This window comes from Mesoplodon mirus (assembly GCF_964341445.2).
Source record: "Mesoplodon mirus genome assembly, chromosome: 4".
Taxonomy (NCBI): Eukaryota; Metazoa; Chordata; class Mammalia; order Artiodactyla; family Ziphiidae; genus Mesoplodon; species Mesoplodon mirus.
In genome coordinates, this window is record NC_138979.1 from 32,751,734 (window position 1) to 32,773,650 (window position 21,917).

Here is a 21,917-nt window from a genome sequence, read left to right on the forward strand (position 1 = left end):
ATAATTTTAATGTTTGTAAGAAATCATTGTATATGGTAACCCATTTTATTTATGCATTCCCCTAATATTTGGATATTTAAGATGTTTTATTTTTTCACTATTATAAATGCCATTGTAATGAACATCATTTTTTTATAATTGTAACTATTTAAAAAAAATTTTGTTGGAGTATAGTTGATTTACAATGTTGGGTTAGTTTCAGGTGTACAGCAAAGTGATTCAGTTGTACATATACATAATGAACATCTTTATGCAAAATCATAGTCAATAATTTCTTTAGGTAGATTACTGGGAAGCGAATTACAAAGTATATTATAAACATTTTTAAAGCACTTATGACATTTTTTAAACCTTAAAAAGGTTTTCCTTGCTTTTTTTTTTTTTCTTCTTGCGGTATGTGGGCCTCTCTGCTGTGGCCTCTCCCGTTGAGGAGCACAGGCTCCGGACGCGCAGGCTCAGCAGCCACGGCTCACAGGCCCAGCTGCTCCGCGGCATGTGGGATCTTCCCGGACCGGGGCACGAACCCGTGTCCCCTGCATCGGCAGGTGGACTCTCAACCACTGCGCCGCCAGGGAAGCCCCCCTTGCATTTCTTTATGTGGTTCATAACCAGCTTGACTTAAAACTCCACTGGTGTTTATAATCCTTTCTCCCCTGCTTCTCTTTTTCAATAGTCACCCTGTAGAACTGACTCGAAGTTTCAGTGTCATCAGCGAGGCTTTGAAATTCTAAATCATGGAGACCAATCAGGAAACTTCTCTCTTCTTGGTGAAGATCTTGGAGGAACTGGACAGCAAGCAAAATACCGTTTCCTACCAGGACCTGTGCAAATCCCTGTGCACCCGCTTTGATCTGTCCCAGCTCTCCAAACTGAGAAGCGTGCTCTTCTACACGGCTTGTCTCGATCCCAATTTTCCAGCCACGTTATTCAAAGACAAGATGAAATGCACCGTGAACAACCAGCAATCGAAGAAAATCATGGTGGCGGCAGATATCGTGACGATATTCAACCTCATTCAGATGAACGGGGCTACAGCCAAGGAGAAGCTCCCTAGCTGCCGGCAGAAGATGCGCAAGAAGGAGGCGTCCTTTGACTTGGGCCGCTCGGACACGGAACTCTGCACCGCGGCCCAGTGTGAGTCCCTCAGCTGCGAGCTGAGTGACCAGCCTTTCAGCCGGGGCTACCCCACCCGCCAGTCTTCCAAGTGCCGCAAGATGGACTGCAAGGACTGCCCGCAGTTTGTACCTGCCTCCGAGCCCAACTTCCTGCTGGGGGTCAGCAAAGATGTGAAAAACCGGGCAGCTTCCCTGGACAGGCTGCAGGCTCTGGCCCCCTACTCGGTGGCCAGCCCTCAGCCCTGCGAGATGCAGAGAACCTACTTCCCCATGAACATTGAGAGCGAGTCCATGTCCGATCAGGACTCCCTGCCCCTCACCCAGGGCATCAAGGAGACTTTCATTTCTAATGAGGAGCCCTTCGTGGTCCAGTCCTGTATCCAGAAAAGGAACATCTTCAAAGAGGAATTTCACAACCTGATGACTGTGTCCCCCGAGTTGGCCAGCCCCGCTAACAAGGCTGAGGGTGAGCACGGGAAACCCCAGGGCCGAAAGGAGTCCCACAAGACACCCTTCCCCAATCACAGCTTTGAGATGCCCTACAACAGCCAGTACCTGAATCCCGAGTACTCCCCTGTTCCTGACAAAAGGCGGGCAAAGCACGAAAGCTTAGATGACCTTCAAGCCTCCACGTATTTTGGACCCACTCCAGTGATGGGGACCCAGGAGGCCAGGCGCTGTCCCGGGAGGCCGGGCAAGCAGACCCCCTGGCCGGCCAAAAGCTGGAGCCTAAACACTGAAGAAGTTCCTGACTTTGAACGGTCCTTTTTCAGTAGAAATCCCTCCGAGGAGAAGCTCCGCTATCCAAATCCCAGCAGCCAGACCCCCAACTTCCCAACCCCAGACAGGCGCCCAGCTTACCTCATGCCGCAGGAGCAACAGCCAATTCTCCCCGTTGGCTATGCGGCCAAGCCAAACGGGCTCAAATCTAAAGAGATCTCGTCCCCCGTTGACCTGGAGAAGCATGAACCAGTCAAAAAGTTTAAAGACAAGAGCATTAGCTGCACCAGCAGGCAGCTCAGCTCAGACACCAGTAGCGTGGGCACCCAGACCGAGCAGCACGTCCTGGAGCCCAAGAAATGCAAAGACTTGTGTGCCTCTGGGCAGGGCAAGTACAGTGACAGGCACGCCATGAAGCAGTCAGATGACGACTCGGAAGTTGTCAGTGATGACATCAGTGACATTTTCCGATTTCTTGATGACATGAGCATCAGTGGCTCGACGGGAGTGATACAGTCATCCTGCTACAACAGCACAGGATCTTTATCTCAGCTTCACAAGTCGGACTGTGACAGTTCACCGGAGCACAACCTAACCAAAATCACCAACGGGCTCCCCAGCAGCAAAGGAGAAAAGGGCAACCGGCCTGAAAACAGCCACCACTCGGAAGAGGAGTTGAAGACCAGCGTGTGCAAACTGGTGCTCAGGATCGGTGAAATTGAACGGAAGCTCGAATCGCTGTCGGGTGTCCGCGAGGAGATCTCCCAAGTCCTGGGCAAGCTCAATAAGCTGGATCAGAAGATACAGCAGCCCGAGAAGGTGAGTGTGCAGATAGATCTGAATTCCTTGACCAGCGAGGCTCCATCCGATGAGAGCGCCTCTCCCCGGATGTTCCATGCACACAATGGCTCCCACGGGCCCAAACTGGAGAACTCGGCCGACTGGTGCTGCTCAGACGCCAGCGGAAGCAACAGCGAAAGCCTTCGTGTCAAGGCGTTAAAAAAGAGCCTCTTCACCAGGCCATCCTCCAGGTCCCTGACGGAGGAGAACAGCGCCACAGAATCCAAAATCGCCAGCATCTCCAATTCGCCCAGGGACTGGCGCACCATCACTTACACCAACCGCGTGGGCGTCGGAGAGGAGGATGTCAAAGACAGAGGCCCTGGGGAGAGTAAGGACTGGCATCGAAAATCTAAAGAGGTAATGCACGTGTAAGCTCGCGTAACTAGGCAGCAGCCTTACTATATAGCCCTGGTCTGTTTCCAAGCCTGGAAGCTTACATTACACGAAAAAGAGGCCTGCCCTTCCTGTGCTCGTAATCCTTCCAGACTTTCCACGTTAGAGCAGAGAGGACAGCATAGCCTGGTGGTTGGTCCCGCCAAATTGTCCATCAGCCCGGAGGAGCACACGCTGCTGTGTTGCCGAAGGGAGAAAGCATGACTCAGATATTGGACTGGTGGTTCGAGACCTGATTTTCATAGAATGGGGAACGTGGCAGAGCAGACAAGCATCACCAAGGATTTCTTCCTGTCCTTCCTGAAAGGGCAGGATGCAGGCAAAGAAAAGGAGGGAAATGACTTAAAAGCGAGCTAGCTCCTATGGCCCTTTCACGTACTTTGTGGCATGCATGGTGTTCCTTTTTAAAAGTTTGAGTTTTTTTTTCATTTTCAGATCAATAGATCAATAGATGATTCGTAAGAAAAGAAGATAAATTAAGGAAATTATTCACAGTTCCACTGCCCAAGGATGGCAACTCTTTTTTTTTTTTTTTTTTTTTTTTTTTGGCGGTACGCAGGCCTCTAACTGTTGTGGCCTCTCCCGTTGCGGAGCACAGGCTCCGGACGCGCAGGCTCAGTGGCCATGGCTCACGGGCCCAGCCTCTCCGCGGCATGTGGGATCTTCCCGGACCAGGGCACGAACCCATGTCCCCTGCATTGGCAGGCGGACTCTCAACCACTGCGCCACCAGGGAAGCCCGAGGATGGCAACTCTTAATATGATGTCTTTCTTTGCTTTGGAGGTTTTTTCCTACCCAGTTTTATGGGAACTTGAGCATTTTTGCACCTTTATAGTCAGCATCTTTCTGTCAGTGCTGGAGTGAGCACACACACACATACTCACATTCCTTCTTCTTCTCGTCCCCTGAAGTAAGGATGATTTGTTTCAGCGGTACTTGTGGCTGCTGTTCTTCCTTCTAAGTAGGTTACATTGAACCCTTTCTGGCCAAAGTGATAGCATTTCAATTTGTTGCTCATCTCAATTCCCTTTTCTCATTCCAAAGGTCAGTGGACAGACCACGGGGCCTCCTGAGGGCTCGGAGGACCAGTCGTCAGAGAGGGAGTGAAGAGGTGTGGCTGCAAACATTGAATACAGAGCAGGAGGCTGAGTCCCTCGAATGCCAAGAAGGGCGAGCTTAGAAAATGGAGCCCTAAGGAAGTTTTCAGGGTCCAAAGCAGGGAAAGAGAGTAAAATAAGAAGTGATTTTTTTCTGATCCCAAAGGAACCTCTGGTACCTGTGCCGGCCACTGTTCTCTTCGGTAGCCACTTACAACACGTGGTGTTGGACAGAAATCAGAATATATTATGTGCTGACACTCCGACGAGATGCCCAGCTGTGGGTCTTCTCCTCTGGCACTGCTGTCGTGTCAATTAGCTGCCAGAGTCTGGCCAGGTTCCTGGAGCCCTGGGTCTTAGGTAGCATTGAAAATGGCCATTTAGAGCACTCCAGTGGCTTGGCACTTCTATAGCTATATCAAGTTAAACTGAACTAGCCATGCGTCCAACCAATAAAATGTCAAAGCCCCCAGAAACCAACAGAAATAAGCTTGAGAAAAATCCCTTGAAATGCACAGCTCAAAGCTGCTAGTGTTTGGGGTGATTGGTCTTCATTTGGCCTCCTTCTGTGACCTCATTTCTCCCTCCCGATGTGTGGCTCTCACCATCCTTGGGCTGATGCCGGCCATGGTGGGGACCAACCCTGGGGCCCTTCTGAACTTTGCTCCCAAATCTCTAACTGCTGAAGGCCAGCTCCCCGAGATGTCTGCCGTGGGCTGAAATCTGCAGGTCCCAGCTAGATTTTCTGTTCCTTCAAAGCCAGGCTTCCCTCTCCCTGTACCCATTCTGGGGTCGCCATTCTAGCCATTCCCCAAACTGAAGGGGCGTCTCTCATCTCTGACTTCCCTCGTTGGCTCTCTCACATCCAGTTGGGCTACTCGAGCCTGTGGATTTATCTTCTGTGATGTTTCTTTCTGCTTAAATCCACCCTCCCTCCCCCAAGTCCAGGCTCCTACCACCTCCCACATGGGCTTTGGGGGCACATTTGTAACTGGTCTCTCGTGCTCATCACCCCCTCCCGCCTCTGCCGCCACTTCCATCTCATCCCATCCACCACTGCTATGCTCCCTTTCCTAAAGCTCAACAGTGTCTCCTGTTCCCAACTCCTCCTTGACTCCCCTTTGCTCAGCAAAAAGTTTCAAACCACTCAGCCCGGCCACTCAAACCCTGGACATGTCATGTCCTTCTCCCCAACAGGAGGGCTCCAGTTCACCCGGACTGGGCCCTTCTCCACCTTGATACGTCTACCTGGTTTTCCTCAAAAGTGCCACCCTCATTCACTCAGTCACTCATTCAGCAAGTACTGATGAAGCATCTGGGATGGCCAGGCCCCATCCCACTGTCGAACCTTTACTCACGTGATTCCTCCATCAAGAGTTTCCTGTCCAGGGACTTCCTTGGCAGTCCAATGGCTAAGACTTCACCTTCCAATGCAGGGGGTGTGGGTTTGATACCAGGTCGGGGAGCTAAGATCCCACATGCCTCATGGCCAAAAAATCAAAACATAAAACAGGAGCAATATTATAACAAATTCAATAAGGAGTTTAAAAATGGTCCACATCAAAAAAGAAAAGAAGTGTCCTGTCCACCTCCTCGGTGCTGATCTAGACCCAGTTTCCCTCAAGACCTCTTAATTCATAAGCCTCTGAAAGCCTCCCAAGATTATTGCTTGTCTCTGATCTCCTGCCTTTCATCCTCTTTGTTCCGACAGAGTAGATACCAACCTTTATTTTAAAAGTATCTTAGGTATACATACCGACTGCCATGTTAGAACGCAAACGCCTCCATGGTAGGAGCAGGGAGGCAAGCGTGGGCAGCGGGTAACTTTCCATCTCAGAAGCGAGAACAAATTCAAATCCTGGCTCTCCACTTCCTGGCTGTGTGACATTGGGCCAGTTCCTTAATCTCTCTAAGCTGAGTTTCCGCATCCACAGTGGGGATTATAATGTTATAGCCTTGCCGATGTTCTCGAGAAGCTGAAATGGGATATCGCGTGTTCAGCCCCGAGCACAACAGGAGACACACACGGTCAGCCCTCGGTTAATTGCAGTTATGATGCCTTGGTGTTATTATTGGCACCTGCCCTGCCCCCAGCTCGGCACGGGCCCTGCATGCCGTGGGAGCCCTCTGAGTGTTCGGTAGTGGTGATGAGCTGAATGAATAAAATCAGGGACACCTTTTAGAAGATACTTGGGTTTGATGAGCTAGAAAATAAGAGGACACCTCACTTTCTTATTTGGATTTGGCCAAGTTTATCCTGCTTTCTCTGTAGCAGCATCAGCGGTCTTAATGGTTTGGAAGGGCTCAGAGTTACACTGTATTTGAGCAAGAGCTGATGGGTCTAGTTTGCTGGTAGCTGGGAGTGTGCTCCTGGACCCCGTCCACGTGTAGGATACGCACACTCCCACTCACACACATTATCTCATCAGGTGCTCACACATAAACTCTCCCTTTCCTGACACCTGAGCCCATTCTCCCCCTCTTGCTTATCCACACTCTCCCTCACTCATGTTCTTATTTTTCCTTTTTCTTTGTCTGTTGCTCACACCCACAGCTCTTCTGGCTCTCTGCTTCATGGGCACGACTCCATGGTGTTGGGATCCATCCCTTTAACAAAGATTGGAGTGCCTTCTCTGGTATGATTTTGCTGAGCGGGCGATTAAAAGGTGCTCACTATTGTCCCCTGCCTTCGGGGAACTCACAGTCCAGCGGAGGAGACAGACAGACAAACAGGCAGTTACAGTTCAGTGGGACAGTGCTGGCCGCGGGCTCTGTACACAGTCTGAAGCGGGCACGTAGATGGGCGCTGACCCGGTCTTGGTCAGGGAGTACTTCTGGAGGAAGTGACATCTATGTGGAGATCTGAGGGCCTCAAGTTAGAAGTAGAAAGTACCAGAAGACTCCAGTTATAACAGGGCTCATGGAGAACAGAACCCCCTTTTTCGGGCGGAACTCAAGGACTGAGAACGTAAGTGATGCCAGCTGTGTTGGGCACCTTCCTGCCTCCAAACTGTGGTCCAGACTGTTCCCTTGTCTTGAAGGCCACGCAGAGGTCTCTGAAAATCACTAGAGGCTCCCAACCACGTGCTTTCTGGCTTGGCTTCTTTCATCCAGAGAAGCAGTGTGGCATCAGTGGTTTCAGCCAGCTCCGAGGGGGAAGGACCCCATATCTTTCACTCCTCAGTACCAGGTAGAAATTGGTAAGAGAAAGAGGGGGCAGTGACTTCCCTGGCAGTCCAGTGGTTAAGACTCTGTGCTTCCATTGCAGGGGACGCAGGTTCGGTTCCTGGTCGGGGAACTAAGATCCCGCATGCCGTGTGGTGTGGCAAAAAAAAGAAAAAAAGAGGGGGAAGTACTATGCGGTGGTTAAGCAAAGCTTCTCTGAAGCCAGATGATAGATTTAAATGCCAGCTCCTCCCGTTGGCAGCTGTACACCCTGGGGTAAATTACTGAGTCTTTCTGGGCTCCATCTCCTTACCTGAACAATGTGTGTTAATAATAGTAGTCATGGTATGAGGGTTAGATAAAATCATCTCTTCCTGGCATAGAAATGTTGGGTCGTTTGAGTATTATCAATGTCATAAGCTTTTCCTAGTAAATTTCTCCCAGTCCAGATATTCTTTCTATGTGCTCGTGAATAACTGCATGTTGCTACCCTGGCAGAGCCCAGTGATGAAAAGCTGGTGTCTGCCCACTGGCACTGTGGGCTCTCTGACGGCATCTGTGTCGCTCTCTGGACTCCTCTGTGCCCCTCTGCAGGCAGACAGGCAGTATGACATCCCCCCGCAGCACCGACTGCCCAAGCAGCCCAAAGACGGCTTCCTGGTGGAGCAGGTGTTCAGCCCTCACCCCTACCCCACCTCCCTCAAGGCCCACATGAAGAACAACCCTCTGTACACAGACATGCGGCTGACGGAGCTGGCGGAGGTGAAGCGGGGCCCGCCTTCCTGGACCATCGAGGAGTATGCTCGCAACGCGGGTGAGAAGGGCAAGCTGACAGCCCTGGACCTGCAGGTGAGCCTCTCACTGCCCCGGGTGGGGGGAGCCCAGCCACGCCCTGGCGGATGCAGGAATGGATAGCGGATGCCCTAACCAGCCCCCTCCCTCACCTTCAGCTCCCTGGGGCCCCACCATGGAATTCTGAACCTGCATACATCGTAGAGCAGAGATTTTTCGCAAGGAGATTGCTATTTTGCTTATTGCTTCGTAAACACGTAGCGGTGGGAATGCTTGCTTGATTGATTGATCGACTTTGGCCATCCGATTTGCTAACGATGCGTTTAAGACTCCATACCAAGTGCAGATTCTCGTATTTGCTCACAAGACCTCAGCCCAACTGTTTAATGAAACACAAGCTGATTTCTCCTTCCACATGTAGCACGTGGGATAAAAGCATATTTGTGGGAGCCGAGCTATGGATTATGTTTCTATACGGAGCAGTCCCAGGTAAGCGCCATCCCCGGAAGCTCTGTGAATACAGTTGTGGCTGGAGGGCATGTTTTCTGTTCAACCACAGGCAAGGCTGGGTTTTGGCCACTTTCATTGTGGTGGGCAGTTCCACCTGGTTCCATCCACACTGCATCTATCTGTGTGTCTGCATCACCTCGGGAATACAGGAAGTACCCTGTCCCCACCTGCCAGCTAGCTTTGTGGGCAGCGAGGCTATCATCCCAACGCCACCACTCACGTACGGGTCCCAGCAGGTCCACACCACTTAAAGGGCAGTTGGAGAGATGCCAGTGGGGGGGTGGTATGGCAAGGTCTCCCCTGAAATGACCTCTCTCTAAAGCCAAGAGGGCCGCATGAGGTGCAGTGCAGTGGCGAGAAAAGAAATGTGTTTTCCTGCAGTGTGGGTTCTAAGCCAGGGTTCCTTTGCTGTGTGGCCTGGAATGTTCACCTGTTTGAGCTTTGGTTCCCTCACCTGTTAAATGTCCATAATAATGTCTAACTTTCAGAGTCACTGTCAGAAATGAAAATAATGTATTTAAAGTACCTGGCGTTAAGAAGTCACCGAAAAGGCACTTTGGCGCTGATGAAATGATGCTGAAATCGATCAACTCTGCATGGGGCTTTTTATCACGGTCTCCCGCGCAAGGCACAGTGGCCTGCAGGCGGGGCTGATGATATTCTTCTCAAGTTTATAAATGAGGAACTCGAGGCCCCAAGAAGCACAAGAACTTGCTGCAGGTCTGACAGGTCTAAATTCATAATGGGCTCTCCGGCCATAAGACTCCTGTACTTCCTCCTATGTTACCTTTCCACCATGTCATTTTTCTATTGATGACAGTATAGTGGAGCTTCATGTCACACAAATGACTGCAGTGACATTTGTTTATGTTGGGCCCTAAATGACAGCAATTATGGGAAGGGACATCTCTGGCCAGATCTTGAGAGTCAAGTGGGTGGTGACATCAGGACCACCTCAGAGGTACTCCTGGCCCCTGTCACCTCCTGCATGTTTTGTCCCCATGCCAGCTGCACGCCACTTGACCCTTCAGGCCACGTCCTCTCCTGTCACCATCCTGCTGGCAAGCAGTCTAGATAGGATTTGCTTCTCCTGCAGGAGGGTCCCAGTGCTCTCCTGTGGCTACCACACTGCAACCTGTGGGTATTGGATGCCACGAGCTGCAGGTGAGTCAGAAAAGGCCCAGAGGTGTGAATGGCTCACCTGGTGGAATAATCAATGTTTCACCAGTATCATGGGATGACCTTGACAGGAGCAGATTAGCTGAATGAGCCATAGACTGAGAAACATCTTTTTAAAGTTTTGGAGGCAGAGTCTGGGAGATTTCGCTCCTACAGATACATGCAATTTTAAAGTGTCAATTTTTAGGAGCGTAAAGGCAAAATTATAAAAAATAAAAGATCTTTAGATTAGAGAGCTTTAGGTGACATCACTTAAAAATGCAAAGGATCTAGTCTCTGTGTATCTAGTCTCACAAAAAAATATAAGACAGGAAAGAGTTCAGTAGCCTTTCGAGGGTGTTTGCAGCAAAACCGAACAGGTATCAGGAGCTCGATGAAGGCAGAAAGGCACCACCCTACTTGTTTTCATCGCTTTGCAGAGACCCAGGTACTGTCTTAGGGCAGCTTCTGCATCTGGACCATCTTCTTGGGGCCTCATGGCATCAAGATGTAAATTTGCCACCAATGGCCACTTGAGGGTGCAGCAAAGGTACAGGCCCCGTTTCCATTTCCAGTGCTCAGCAGGAGTAATTAACAACCGAGGATGCCCCCTGTGTCCCACTGGGTGTCATGAGAGCTTGCGGTTATTGGAAAAAGTAATTAAAAATAATTTACTTCACAGGATGAATCCCAGCCCCTGAAGCATAGCTACCCATGAAAGGAAGCCAGTTGCCTTCTGTCTGAGCTGGAGGGAATAAGACAAAATCTGATGTGTCGTTTACACACTGTTTATCTCTTTGGCCCACCTTGGGAATATTGGGAAGAAGAGGTGGTGTTTCAGCCTCCCTGGTCAGAGCCTGTCTCCGAAGTGCCAGAGCAGGGAGAGCTGCTCCTTCAGCCTTCCACCCAAACCCGTCCAGCCCTGTAGACCAGTCCCCAGCTTAACATGCCCACCTTGGCTCCCTCTCTCCCCTCTAGGGTACCCATTAAATTGCTGAAGAGCTTTCATGTCCAGGGAAACAGACCGACCCCAAGTGCCCATGGAGGACAGAGCTGTGTTGGGGAAAGAGCTGCAGCCCAAGCATAAGGACACTTGTCCTAACAGCCAGAGCTGGGCAGTAGCAGAAGTGCCCTGGGCAACTCAGGGAGACCGTGGCTTCTGGGACTTAGCAGAAGTGCTGGAGTAGGAGTTTCTTGCAAAGTCTGAACAGACAATCCTGCATTTTAAGGACTTTTCCATCATGGAGCACGTCCTGTGTCTCATGGTGTGGGTCCTCGCAATGGCCAGCATTGCCTGCCACTCCTCCCTGCCCTTCCAGATAACATGAATAATTGGAAAAGTCTTTGAACATTGTGCCTCCGTGAGGAAGGGGACCTGGGAGGATTTCAGGGACCCCGAAGTCCCATTCTCTTTTCATTATGCAACATTGTACAGAATATTCTAGAATATTGGCACACTCTTCTCTAAAGGGCCAGAGAGTAACTGCTTTAAGACTTTGCAGGCCTTACAGTCTCCATCACAACTGCTCAACTCCACCAATAATTGTCTCGAGCAGCCATGGGCAACTTGTAAATGACTGGATATGGCTGTGTTTCGACAAAATATTATTTTGGGACACAGAGATTTGATTTCATATGATTTTCACATACCAATGACTATTGTTTTCCTTTTACTTTTTTTCAATGATTTAAAAATGTGAGAACCGTTCTTAACTGGTAGGCTGTACCAAGGCAGGTGCTGGGCTGTATCTGGCCCATGGGCTGGAGCCTGCTGGCCCCTGTACTGGAAGGCCATTAGAAACAGGAGAGCAGGGACTTCCCTGGCGGTCCAGTGGGTAAGACTCCGTGCTCCCAATGCAGGGGGCCCGGGTTCTATCCCTGGTCAGGGAACTAAGATCCTGCGTGCCGCATGGCCAAAAAACAAACAAACAAACAAAAAACAAAACAGGAGAGCAATAAGGCAGCCAGAGGAGTCCACAGCATGTGGGTCATCAGCATCCCAGCAGGAAGCAGATGGCATACTCACAGATGATGGGAGTGGGAAGGAGAGGACTCTTGGCGGCGGTGTAGGCAGGGTTTAGAGCCCGTGAAGCGCCCAGGGACCAGCATGAGTGAGAGGCTGTTGCTGCCCTTGGATCTGAAGGCCAAGGAAAGAGAGCTGTTTCTGAAACCCACCAAGACCCACAGCTGTGAGAGCAGGTACCTGATAGAATTGTAGCCCATCAGGGAGGGAGCAGGGGGAACTGTACCCCACTGACTGAATCCACCTGGGATGTGTCCATATTGGCTGGTCTCCTGGGGGCACAGAGCAAGGCAGAAAAGAACAGAGAATGGTTCTGAAAGGACAGGTGGAGAATGACTAATATGCGTTAGAGTAATCAATATTCCAATAACATAGTACAACTGAGTTGGTTTCTTTTTAAGTTTTGGAAGCATTTGTTTTGTAATCCTGTGTGTGTGTGTGTGTGTGTGTGTGTGTGTGATTTGTAACATGCCCATCTTTATGAGTGTTAAACAATCTGAGAAAATCTTCAAAATGGATATTTTGCTTGTGTTTCAAAGATTTAGACGACCTCACTTGGAATTGCAATGTGTTGCTGCTTTTATGTGTCAGTCACATTATTAAATGTTTGCCGTAAAATGAGAACACTGCCTTTCTTTATGGAAAGAGATTAGAGCCATCCATGGGGAATGGGATTCCTGGGTGATAACAGGTTAAATATAATATTTCTCCTGCAGACAGGCATTAATCTCAGGGAGGCTGGGAGACAAATGTCAGTGGGTGGGGGTCTCTACCACTGGGGACCCTGCACCTGGCATGGGGGTGGCCTGCCACTGGTCTGTAGACCTGGCCTGTGAGCAGTGGCCTGACAGATGTTTGAAATGGAAATATTTTATGTTTTGTTTGAACTGCTTATCTGGGAGGTGCCTTTCATTTTTCAGTAGAGGCTTTACTGAAGAACTGGGAACCAAATCAGCGTAATACAGTAGCCTTGCTTTAGACACCTCTGTTCTTAGGGACCGTTAGTGGAGAATATTTTTCAGCGACTTTCCCTGCTTCCCATGCAGCAGGGCCAGCCTGTTCTTGGCCTTACGCCCTTGAGGGGTAGAGTCTTGTTTCTCGGCCCTATTTTGCTTGCTCCCAGGAAATCCCTGGGTTTTCCTGTGTCAAGACCATTGTGACCTGTTTTTTTAAAATATTTATTTATTTAGTTGCACTGAGTGTTAGTTGTGGCAGGCGGGCTCCTTAGTTGCAGCACATGGGCTCCTTAGTTGTGGCATACAAACTCTTAGTTGTGACATGCATATGGGATCTAGTTCCCTGACCAGGGATCGAACCTTGGCCCCCTGCATTGGGAGCACAGAATCTTATCCACTGCACCACCAGGGAAGTCCACCATCATGACTTTTGTAGTAGGAGAGGGGCAAGTACAATCTGGGATGTGCGGGAGCCTGAGTCCTTGGTGGTCCACCTCAGGAGGGGCTGGTGGGCAGCGCTGGACTCCTCGGTCATCTCCCCTGCAAGCTGCAGACAGCTCTGAGATGCTTCAGGGGTGATGATAGTCAGAACGTCTTGAACCTGTTGCACATATTCACCATATTTCTAACATCTTCTCTTCACTTTTAGACTCAAGAATCTTTAAACCCAAACAACTTAGAATACTGGATGGAAGATATTTATACTCCAGGCTACGACTCATTACTGAAAAGGAAAGAAGCCGAGTTCAGACGAGCCAAGGTCTGCAAGATCGCTGCTCTGATCGCTGCAGCCACGTGCACAGTCATTCTGGTCATCGTCGTGCCCATCTGCACAATGAAGTCATGAGCCGCTGGACATGCAGTGTTGCCTACGGCTCATGACCACCGACGTCTCCCTTTGTAGTTTAAAATCACGTGCCAGTGGGGCCACAGTTTGTTGAAATAGAAATCATGGAGGCTTTTCTGCAAATACTGATGATGGTCTTCAGAAAGTATACATTCTAGAGAGATATCTACCTACCTATTAGCTTTGACTTAATTACATGGATAAATTTTAAGAAGTGCAATATCTTTTCCTACCAAAAGAATGTAATGGACTACCAGTAGATACAAACTGAATTCCAAGCAAAAAAAAAGAGGAAGATTAATTGGTTGGATTCTTTCCATTTTGTTGAAATTTCATGGCGGGGAATATGTTAGAGAGGAGATGGTTCACCCATGCCTTTTTTTTAGGGAAGCTAAGGGAGATAGCAAGATGAGAATAAAAAAAAAAGCATGGGTTCTCTTTCCCTTAATGTACTTAGACCATCACAGGCAAAGAAACAGGGTATGTATCCATAAAGGGGGTTACTTCTCTGCTGACTTTTATCAAGGGCTACCGACTTCTCATTCTTGCCCTTCTGTCATCATTACGATCTTCATTGCAGATCTTCATGGAAACGTTCTGGACCTTCTTCCTGGTGCCCCGGGTAGGAGGGTGCTGGACTGCCAAATCAGGCATGGCGTGAATTGTGCTCTCTGCTTAATAGGCCAAGGTGTTCAGGCCAGGAGACCTTCCTGTACCCACCTCAAGGTGTGGGAGAGTTGCTTGCTAACGATGTACGATCAATATCTGAAAGTCATGGCATCCCAAAGGATCTCCCATTCTTGCTTTGGTGTGTGGTTCCTCTCCTTAATCTTCTGTCTCCTGGTGGTACCCGTTGCTCTGCTTTTCACACATGAGTTGAAGAATTTGGAACTTGTCCTTGTGCCTTGAAGAGTAGAGACAATGGCTGAACTTTGACATTCTAACTATAAACCATGGTTTCCGTGCACCACTAATACCAACCATTTCCAATGGCTTTAAACAATTTTTGAAAGCTTGTCAATAATATGATAAAGGCTGTGAGATATTCTCAACTACCCCAACACCTACTCCAGAGTTTTGAATACTTGTCAGCTGTGCAAAAAAAAAAATGATCTATTTAACCATTTATCTATCTATCTATAATGTCTATCTAAATACCTAAGTTTGGTTTATTGTCATCTCTGTTAAATAACTTGAGAGCAAGGTTTCTCCAGTGTAAGGAAGCCGTTGTAATTTCATTAGAATTTGATCTCAGTTTCCACCTGTTGAATGGTGCTTTGACATAATTGGACGGAAAGAATCCTTTTCGGCATTTGATCCTAATGTCTTGTTACAGGTTAAAGAAAAACGATTGATAGAAACTAGCTACCTTAATTCTTCTGAGAACAAGGTGGATTATAAATATATGCTGGTGGTAAGAATCATCACTCTGGATGATATAATACACTCCTGAAAGAGAGTTATGGGAAGCATCTCAGATTTTAAAGCAATAGGCGTTCAGCCTCCATCCTAAAAACTTCCAAATAATGCTTAGCTTGCTGGGTCTAATCCTATTGTTCACTGTAAAGGGTAGTCAGAACATTTCATGTTGTTAATAAATAAGGGATGGATGCTTTCATTTGTAGTGAACCTTTGTTTTTAGAGGTCTTCACGTCGTCTATTTCTAGTCTCATGTTTATGTACAGATTTTCAGCTAGGTGACTGCAATTTAAGCCTTAGTATGGAAAACTGAGGATTTATAATTGAAAATGAAAAAACATATATATTACTGTCTACTGTCAGAATTTTAGTCTTTTGGTGCTCTGTTTTGGGTTGGGCACATTCAATAAGGTTGTTTCTTTCACCCCAAAAGGGATTCTAGATTAATACCCTCGGGAGTTGGGTGTCGCCATCCCAGCTCTCCTCCCAACGAGTATGGCTCTAGAACACATCCCAGTCCTGCCACTGTCACCTTGATCACAGGTTAAGCCACGAGAGCAGCAGAGATAGGTTGTTCCCAATCTCTTGCTCTATGATTGGCAGAGAAGTGGAGATGCAGTTACCCAGGATAAAAAAAATTTGTCAAATCCCATTCGGACTCCTTCCTTTGCCAGGTAGGATCATGGTGGATGGACCAAACCACTATTGCCACTGCCCTTGGGTGAATCTATTCCTAATGGGCCCTGTTGAGGCCATGTGCCTAGCTCCGTAGAGAGGGCATGATTATAAGCCCCACCCCACACATAGAAGAGAAGGGACTCTTTAGAATTTTCTTCTACTCTTTTCATATCTGGAGAGGTTGTGAAAGAAATTTAGTCTTGCTCTAAGTCCAGTGTAACTTTAAAATTCAGCTCAGCGTCATTGCCATGTAATGGAAACATCCAGACCTGATAATACCCCTGGGAAACCACACAGTGGTGGCCCAAAGGCAAGGTGGTTTCCTCTGGAAAGGGAATATCCATGGCTTGAATCCTGATGGATGCTTGGGGTCTTGGAATCTAGATAAGGTGAAGTTCACAGTCGGGTCCTTTCTCTCCATTGATCCCAAGCTTGTTACACCTTCTTTCCCTGGACCCCAGACTCACTCCAGCTCCTTCATCCTATTTGCAGAAAGGGTCAAGACCAGAGTCTGGTCGGGAAGGAAGCATCTACCCATCCCTCTAAAACCTGCCTCTCATCTCCTGCTGCTGTGAGCTCCCTGGAGGTGACATAGGGACTGGCCTGACTTTTGTAGTGGGCGCAGCTTCTACCTCGCTCTCTGGCATTTTCACATGAAGTATGACTTCTTGGGCCGAAACCGAAAATCACTACACTATCAAAATTCACTTCATTTCTCTTGCATTAAAAAAAACGAACAATCAGATGTCATTAAGGGATTGTTCTGAAATTAGATCTCTTTAGCCAATGATTAAAGTTGGAATCATTTCATCCTCTTTTTCATTCTGAATTTGCTTGGAACACAGCCTTGCAGAGAAGCAAAAAAATTTCCCAGCCCAGCTCACAGTTTTCAGATATTTTACGCCAGTATCCTCTCCTTTAAACGGAAAATACAGTCAAGCAAATCATACATATATCACCCATTACTAGCTGATCATAAATTGTTAGTATTTTAGGGCATGTAGCTATGTGGTTGGTATCTGCAAGGCTAGCTTGATAGATGTGCTAAAATTCACTGTTCTGAATGTGCCATAAGTTCTGACACCCTTATTGGAATCAAGGCAGTGCTGTTTTTGTTTACAGTTTATCAATCTAACAGCAATGGCACCTCATTTTTCTTAACAAAAAAAGCTCTGCCAATAGTAAATGATTCTGTTAAGTGGTATAAAAATGTGTGAATGTTGAAATTCAACATGCTTCATATTATAACCAACCTGCAAGAATATTGTGGTCAACTGTGTGAATACCAAATCAGAGTATACTGTGTATTGTACTTCGGAAATTTGTATTTAAAGGCAAAAATATTAGTAATAGTTGGTATACTTGGGGAAAAGTGTATTAAATATTTATTAAGTAACAATGAGAAATGCAACAAACTTCCTTATTTATGCCTTATGAGTAAAGGGGTGTGAAATATTAGGTGAAGTTTTATGCGCAAGACTCTAAAGGAATGGGTATCCATGAAGGCAGGGACTCGTCTTTTCTATGTTTGTTCTGAAAAGCTCTCAGCACACTCTTGGTGCTTGATCATTGTTATATAATACCAATAACTAAGCACATTTTTAGATCTTTTTTCAAATGGCTTGTGTAAAATTTGGTTAATGTATAATGGTTGGTTTGAAGCTATCATGTAAAATCTGCCTCTCCAAATATAATCGAAAATAAACTGAAAAATGATAAAATAGCATGCCGTGAGGTTTTATTCTATGCATGAATTATAAGCTGTCAGTTTCACGCACAGATCATAAGCGTCCAACTCGATGCTTTTTCACAAATTGAACACATCCATGTAATCAGCACCCAGATGAAAAACCAGAACATTCAACCACCCCAAAAACCTCCCTCAAGCCCCCTTCCAGCGAAAACCTTGCAAAGAAGAACTGTCCTGACTTCTAAAGGCACATGTTAGTTTTGCCTGTTTTAAAGCTTTGTGTGAATGCGTTTCATGCGGTCTGTACTCTTCTGTATCACTCAACATGATGTTGTGAAAAACATCCATGCTGTGGTGTGTGGTTGTAGTTTTCTCACTCTCGTTGCCCTGATTGTGAATATAGCACGATTTATTTGTTCATTCCACTGTTGATGGACATTTGGGTAGCTTCCAGTTTGGGGCTAGGAATATGCTTGTATGTGCATTTCTGTAACGGGTATACCTAGGAGTAAAACTGCTGGATCACGAGATGTGCTTATGTTTTGCTTTAGTAGACACTGCCAAAAAGTGTTTGAACATGGTTCTACCAACCTACAGCCCCATCAGCAGAGTATATGGGAATTCCACTTGCTCTACGTCCTACTAAACAATTGATACTGTCTGTCTCTCATCTGAGCCATTCTGCTCGGTGTGTAGTGGTATCTCATTGTGTATTTAATTTGTGTTTTTCTGGTCACTAATAAGACTTGCTACCTTTTTGTATGTTTATTGACCATTTAGATCTCATGTTTTGTGGAGTGCCTGTCCACATTTTTGCCAGTTTCTATTAGGTTTTTGTCTTTTTCTTATTGATTTGTAGACATTCTCTACAAATTCTGGAAATGAGTTATTTGTCAGATATACATTATAAATACGATTTTCCATTCTGTGAGCTGCATTTTCTACTCTTTAACGGAGTCTTTTTGATCAATGGAAGTTCTCTATTTTAACATAAAAATGTATCATTTTCTTCTTATGATTGGCAATTTGAGTCCTGTTTGAGAAATCTATGCAGACTCCAATGTCATGAAAATGCTGTATACTTTAAGAAGCTTTATTGTTTTATTTTTCATGGTTAGATCTGTGCTCCTTTTTTAAAATTATTTTTTAATATTTTTAACCTTTTATTTTATATTGGAGTATAGTTGATTAATAATGTTATGTTAGTTTTAGGTGTACAGCAAAGTGATTTGGTTATACATATACATGTATCTATTCTTTTTCAAAATTTTTTCCATTTAGGTTGTTAGTATTGAGCAGAGATCCCTGTGCTATACAGTAAGTCCTTGTTGGTTATCCATTTTATTTATTTTTATTTTTATTTTTTATTTTTTGCAGTAAGTGGGCCTCTCACTGTTGTGGCCTCTCCCAATGTGGAGCACAGGCTCTGGACTCACAGGCTCAGTGGCCATGGCTCACGGGCCCAGCTGCTCCGCGGCATGTGGGATCTTCCCGGACCGGGGCACGAACCCGTGTTCCCTGCATCGGCAGGCAGACTCTCAACCACTGCGCCACCAGGGAAGCCTGGTTATTCATTTTAAATACAGCAGTGTGTACATGTCAATCCCACACTCCCTATGCCTTCCCCCCACCTTTCCCTGCTGGTAACCATAAGTTCATTCTTTAAGTCTGTGAGTCTGTTTTGTCAGTTCATTTGCATCATTTCTTTTTAGATTCCACATGTAAGCGATATACGATGTTTCTCTTTCTCTGTCTGACTTCAGAGAGAGAGAATCTCTTCTCTCTTCTGTATGACAGTCTCTAGGTCCATCCATGTTGCAGCAAATTATCGGCATTATTAATAATGTACTCTTCTTGGGGGGGCCTTCCCTGGCACCGTGGTTGAGAATCTGCCTGCCAATGCAGGGGACACGGGTTCGAGTTCTGGTCCGGGAAGATCCCACATGCCACAGGCAACTAAGCCCGTGCGCCACAACTACTGAGCCTGCGCTCTAGAGCCCACGAGCCACAACTACTGAAGCCCACATGCCTAGAGCCCGTGCTCTGCAACAAGAGAAGCCACCGCAATGAGAAGCCCACGTACTGCAACGAAGAGCAGCCCCCACTCGCCACAGCTAGAGAAAACCCCCGCGCAGCAACAAAGACCCAACACAGCCAAACATAAATAAATAAATATATTAAAAAATAATGTACTCTTTTTGGAATTGATATTTATACCTGGTATGAGGTAGGGGGTTAAGATATGTTTCTTCCCCATTTGTATATCCATTGATTGGTGCTATTTATTAGAAAGTTCATCTTTCCCCCTTTGACATTAGTCTGTTGAAAGTAAATATGGTTTTCTGGACTTTTTATTCTGCTCCATTTGTCCTGTCATCTGTTCTTGTGTAAGCACAACATTGACATAATTTTTTCAACCCTGAGACGTTAGGCATTCCTCGCCATGAAGTAAATGAATGATAGGTTACTTGGGCAGAAGCCTGAGCTTGTGAAATCATATCATGGAGGATGGTGAAGAGAGAATTCACCCGGCTTCTTTTGTGTCATCCTGCCACTCACAAACGTCACTGAGTTCCCAGCTTGAGTCATTAAAGAAAAGTGACTAAACATGAGTCACGGCACATTGGAAAAAGCAATTAATATCTTGACACCTAAACACAGAAAGAGGTCTCTGACAAGATCTTGGAGACCGTTAGAGAGACTATACCATGTTGGTTATAAGAATGCTTTTTAGTTTTATGATAAAATGGTAATTCAGACCCACAAATCCAAAGTTTGCATACAGATGGACTGGACCTGGATTGAATTTTGCCTAAGTATTCTGAAAAAATGAATTAAGAAAACAATATAAGTAATCCTTTTTTTGATATTGTCACTTTCAATTTTGTTCATCACTAAAAGGAAGATAGCTGTAGTTCCAGGGATGCCCCACACACTGGCGTGAAATAGCAATGCTTTCTTCTCAATAGCTTCACTATCCCACTTTGGCACAGCTGCCAAGAACCACATCATGGTAAGAATTACCCACCAAACACTGCCAGCCATAATAAAAAAAAATAGAGTACCATTAAAATCATGGTACAGGCTTTATTATGAGATCCTTGTGTCACTGTGGAAACCTTACTGTGCAGGGCTAGATGCATTGCAGGCTACTCGGTCCTCAAGCAAAAACACAATAAAGAAAATTAATGATACCATCATGTAGCAGACTGCATAAAATAGAATAGGTCTTTCAGGATAATGGAATCTGGTGACATCAATCAAAAAAGTTAAAAAAGTAAATAATGTGGCTGAGAGGCAAATGATTGAAATCAATCCTATGAAATACAGAGCAAATGAAAGTTTTTCTCTCCTAAAGTACATATTTGGACAAGGAGGTGAACAGTCACACACGTGTGAAAAGGAATAGCCAAGATCAGGATCAATTTTCAACTCTCGGGGACACCAAAAACTATAGTCCCTCTGCACTGCCACTGGGGCTCCTTCAGTAGGATCTCCAGCTAAATTCACATCCACAAGTCGAGGATACAGCTCATCACAATCTGGGAACCTACTGAATTCCATATCTTCAGGCCAAGGAATACCAAACATCTCCATGAGCCTCAAACACTCTCTGTAAGTCCTCTGACAGAGCCTAGGGCAGGGAAGTGTGACATGTCCGTATGCCATACAAATAGGAGCATAGAGTGCACAAATGCCTGGAAATCCCGAGAACAATCCAAATTCACCATAGGGTGGAATGGCTTCATTGCTAAAGCTGCTGTCTGTTGGTCATAACGTTCAGGAGATTAGGCATGAAGGTTGTATTATAAGACAAATCTTGGCACATCCTGAAGGTAATAGGTTCACAAGAAAACAAACTGTGCCCACCTATATGCCCCACAAACATAGTCGAGGGCCACAGAATGAAGACGATCCAACTCACAGCCATGCTTCCTCGACTGAATGGGATTCAGATGATCAGGCCTACTCAACATGTATTTTAGATCTTTATACACTTGCAGGCCTCAGCTTGAAAGTACTTCTATCTTACTGTTAAGTTCTTCAAACAGAAATACTCTTTGCACCGTCAGAGGTTTGTTAGCTTGGTCTCACACAAGGCATTTGTTTTTGGTTTCACAATATGGGAAAATGACATCATCTTGCCTCGTCTTTTCAGTTTATTACATAGGGCACCACTTGGCCAACATATCAAGTTGATCAACCACATTCCCAAACAACAGATTCCATCTTAGGAGAAGAGCTATTTCTTCCTTTGACTGAAATATTTCACACCTCGGGGCCAGGCTCCTGGGGGCCTGCAGTGCCGGCCGGGGGTGGCCGCGGCTCCCTCAGGTTCATGGAGAGAACGAGGACCGCTGGCAAGCACGCACGGACCAATATAACTAATCTTGTAGAAGACAATGTTTATTCTCCCTAAGAGGACAAATCAATTGCAATATGCCATTGTAAGTCATTTTAATCCGACATTAATTTAGAGTCCTCCCTCCAGGTACTAGCAAAGTCAATAC

General features: G+C 46.4%; 1 protein-coding gene and 1 pseudogene across 2 annotated transcripts in view; one reads left to right on the forward strand and one right to left on the reverse strand.

Moving 5' to 3' along the window:
* MINAR1 (membrane integral NOTCH2 associated receptor 1) overlaps positions 1-13,692 on the forward strand; it is a 36,317-nt gene extending 22,625 nt beyond the window's left edge. Inside the window, exons 2-4 of the mRNA XM_082618995.1 lie at positions 674-3,035; positions 7,928-8,182; positions 13,422-13,692. Of these exons, the coding sequence (XP_082475121.1) occupies positions 735-3,035; positions 7,928-8,182; positions 13,422-13,619 (2,754 nt within the window). The 5' untranslated portion in view covers positions 674-734 and the 3' untranslated portion in view covers positions 13,620-13,692. The remainder of the gene's footprint in view (positions 1-673; positions 3,036-7,927; positions 8,183-13,421) is intronic.
* Positions 13,693-20,160: 6,468 nt separating this feature from the next.
* LOC309802237 (frizzled-3-like) lies at positions 20,161-21,337 on the reverse strand (annotated as a pseudogene). The gene has a single exon. The product of its transcript is annotated as a frizzled-3-like (transcript).
* Between the last annotated feature and the right edge of the window lie 580 nt (positions 21,338-21,917).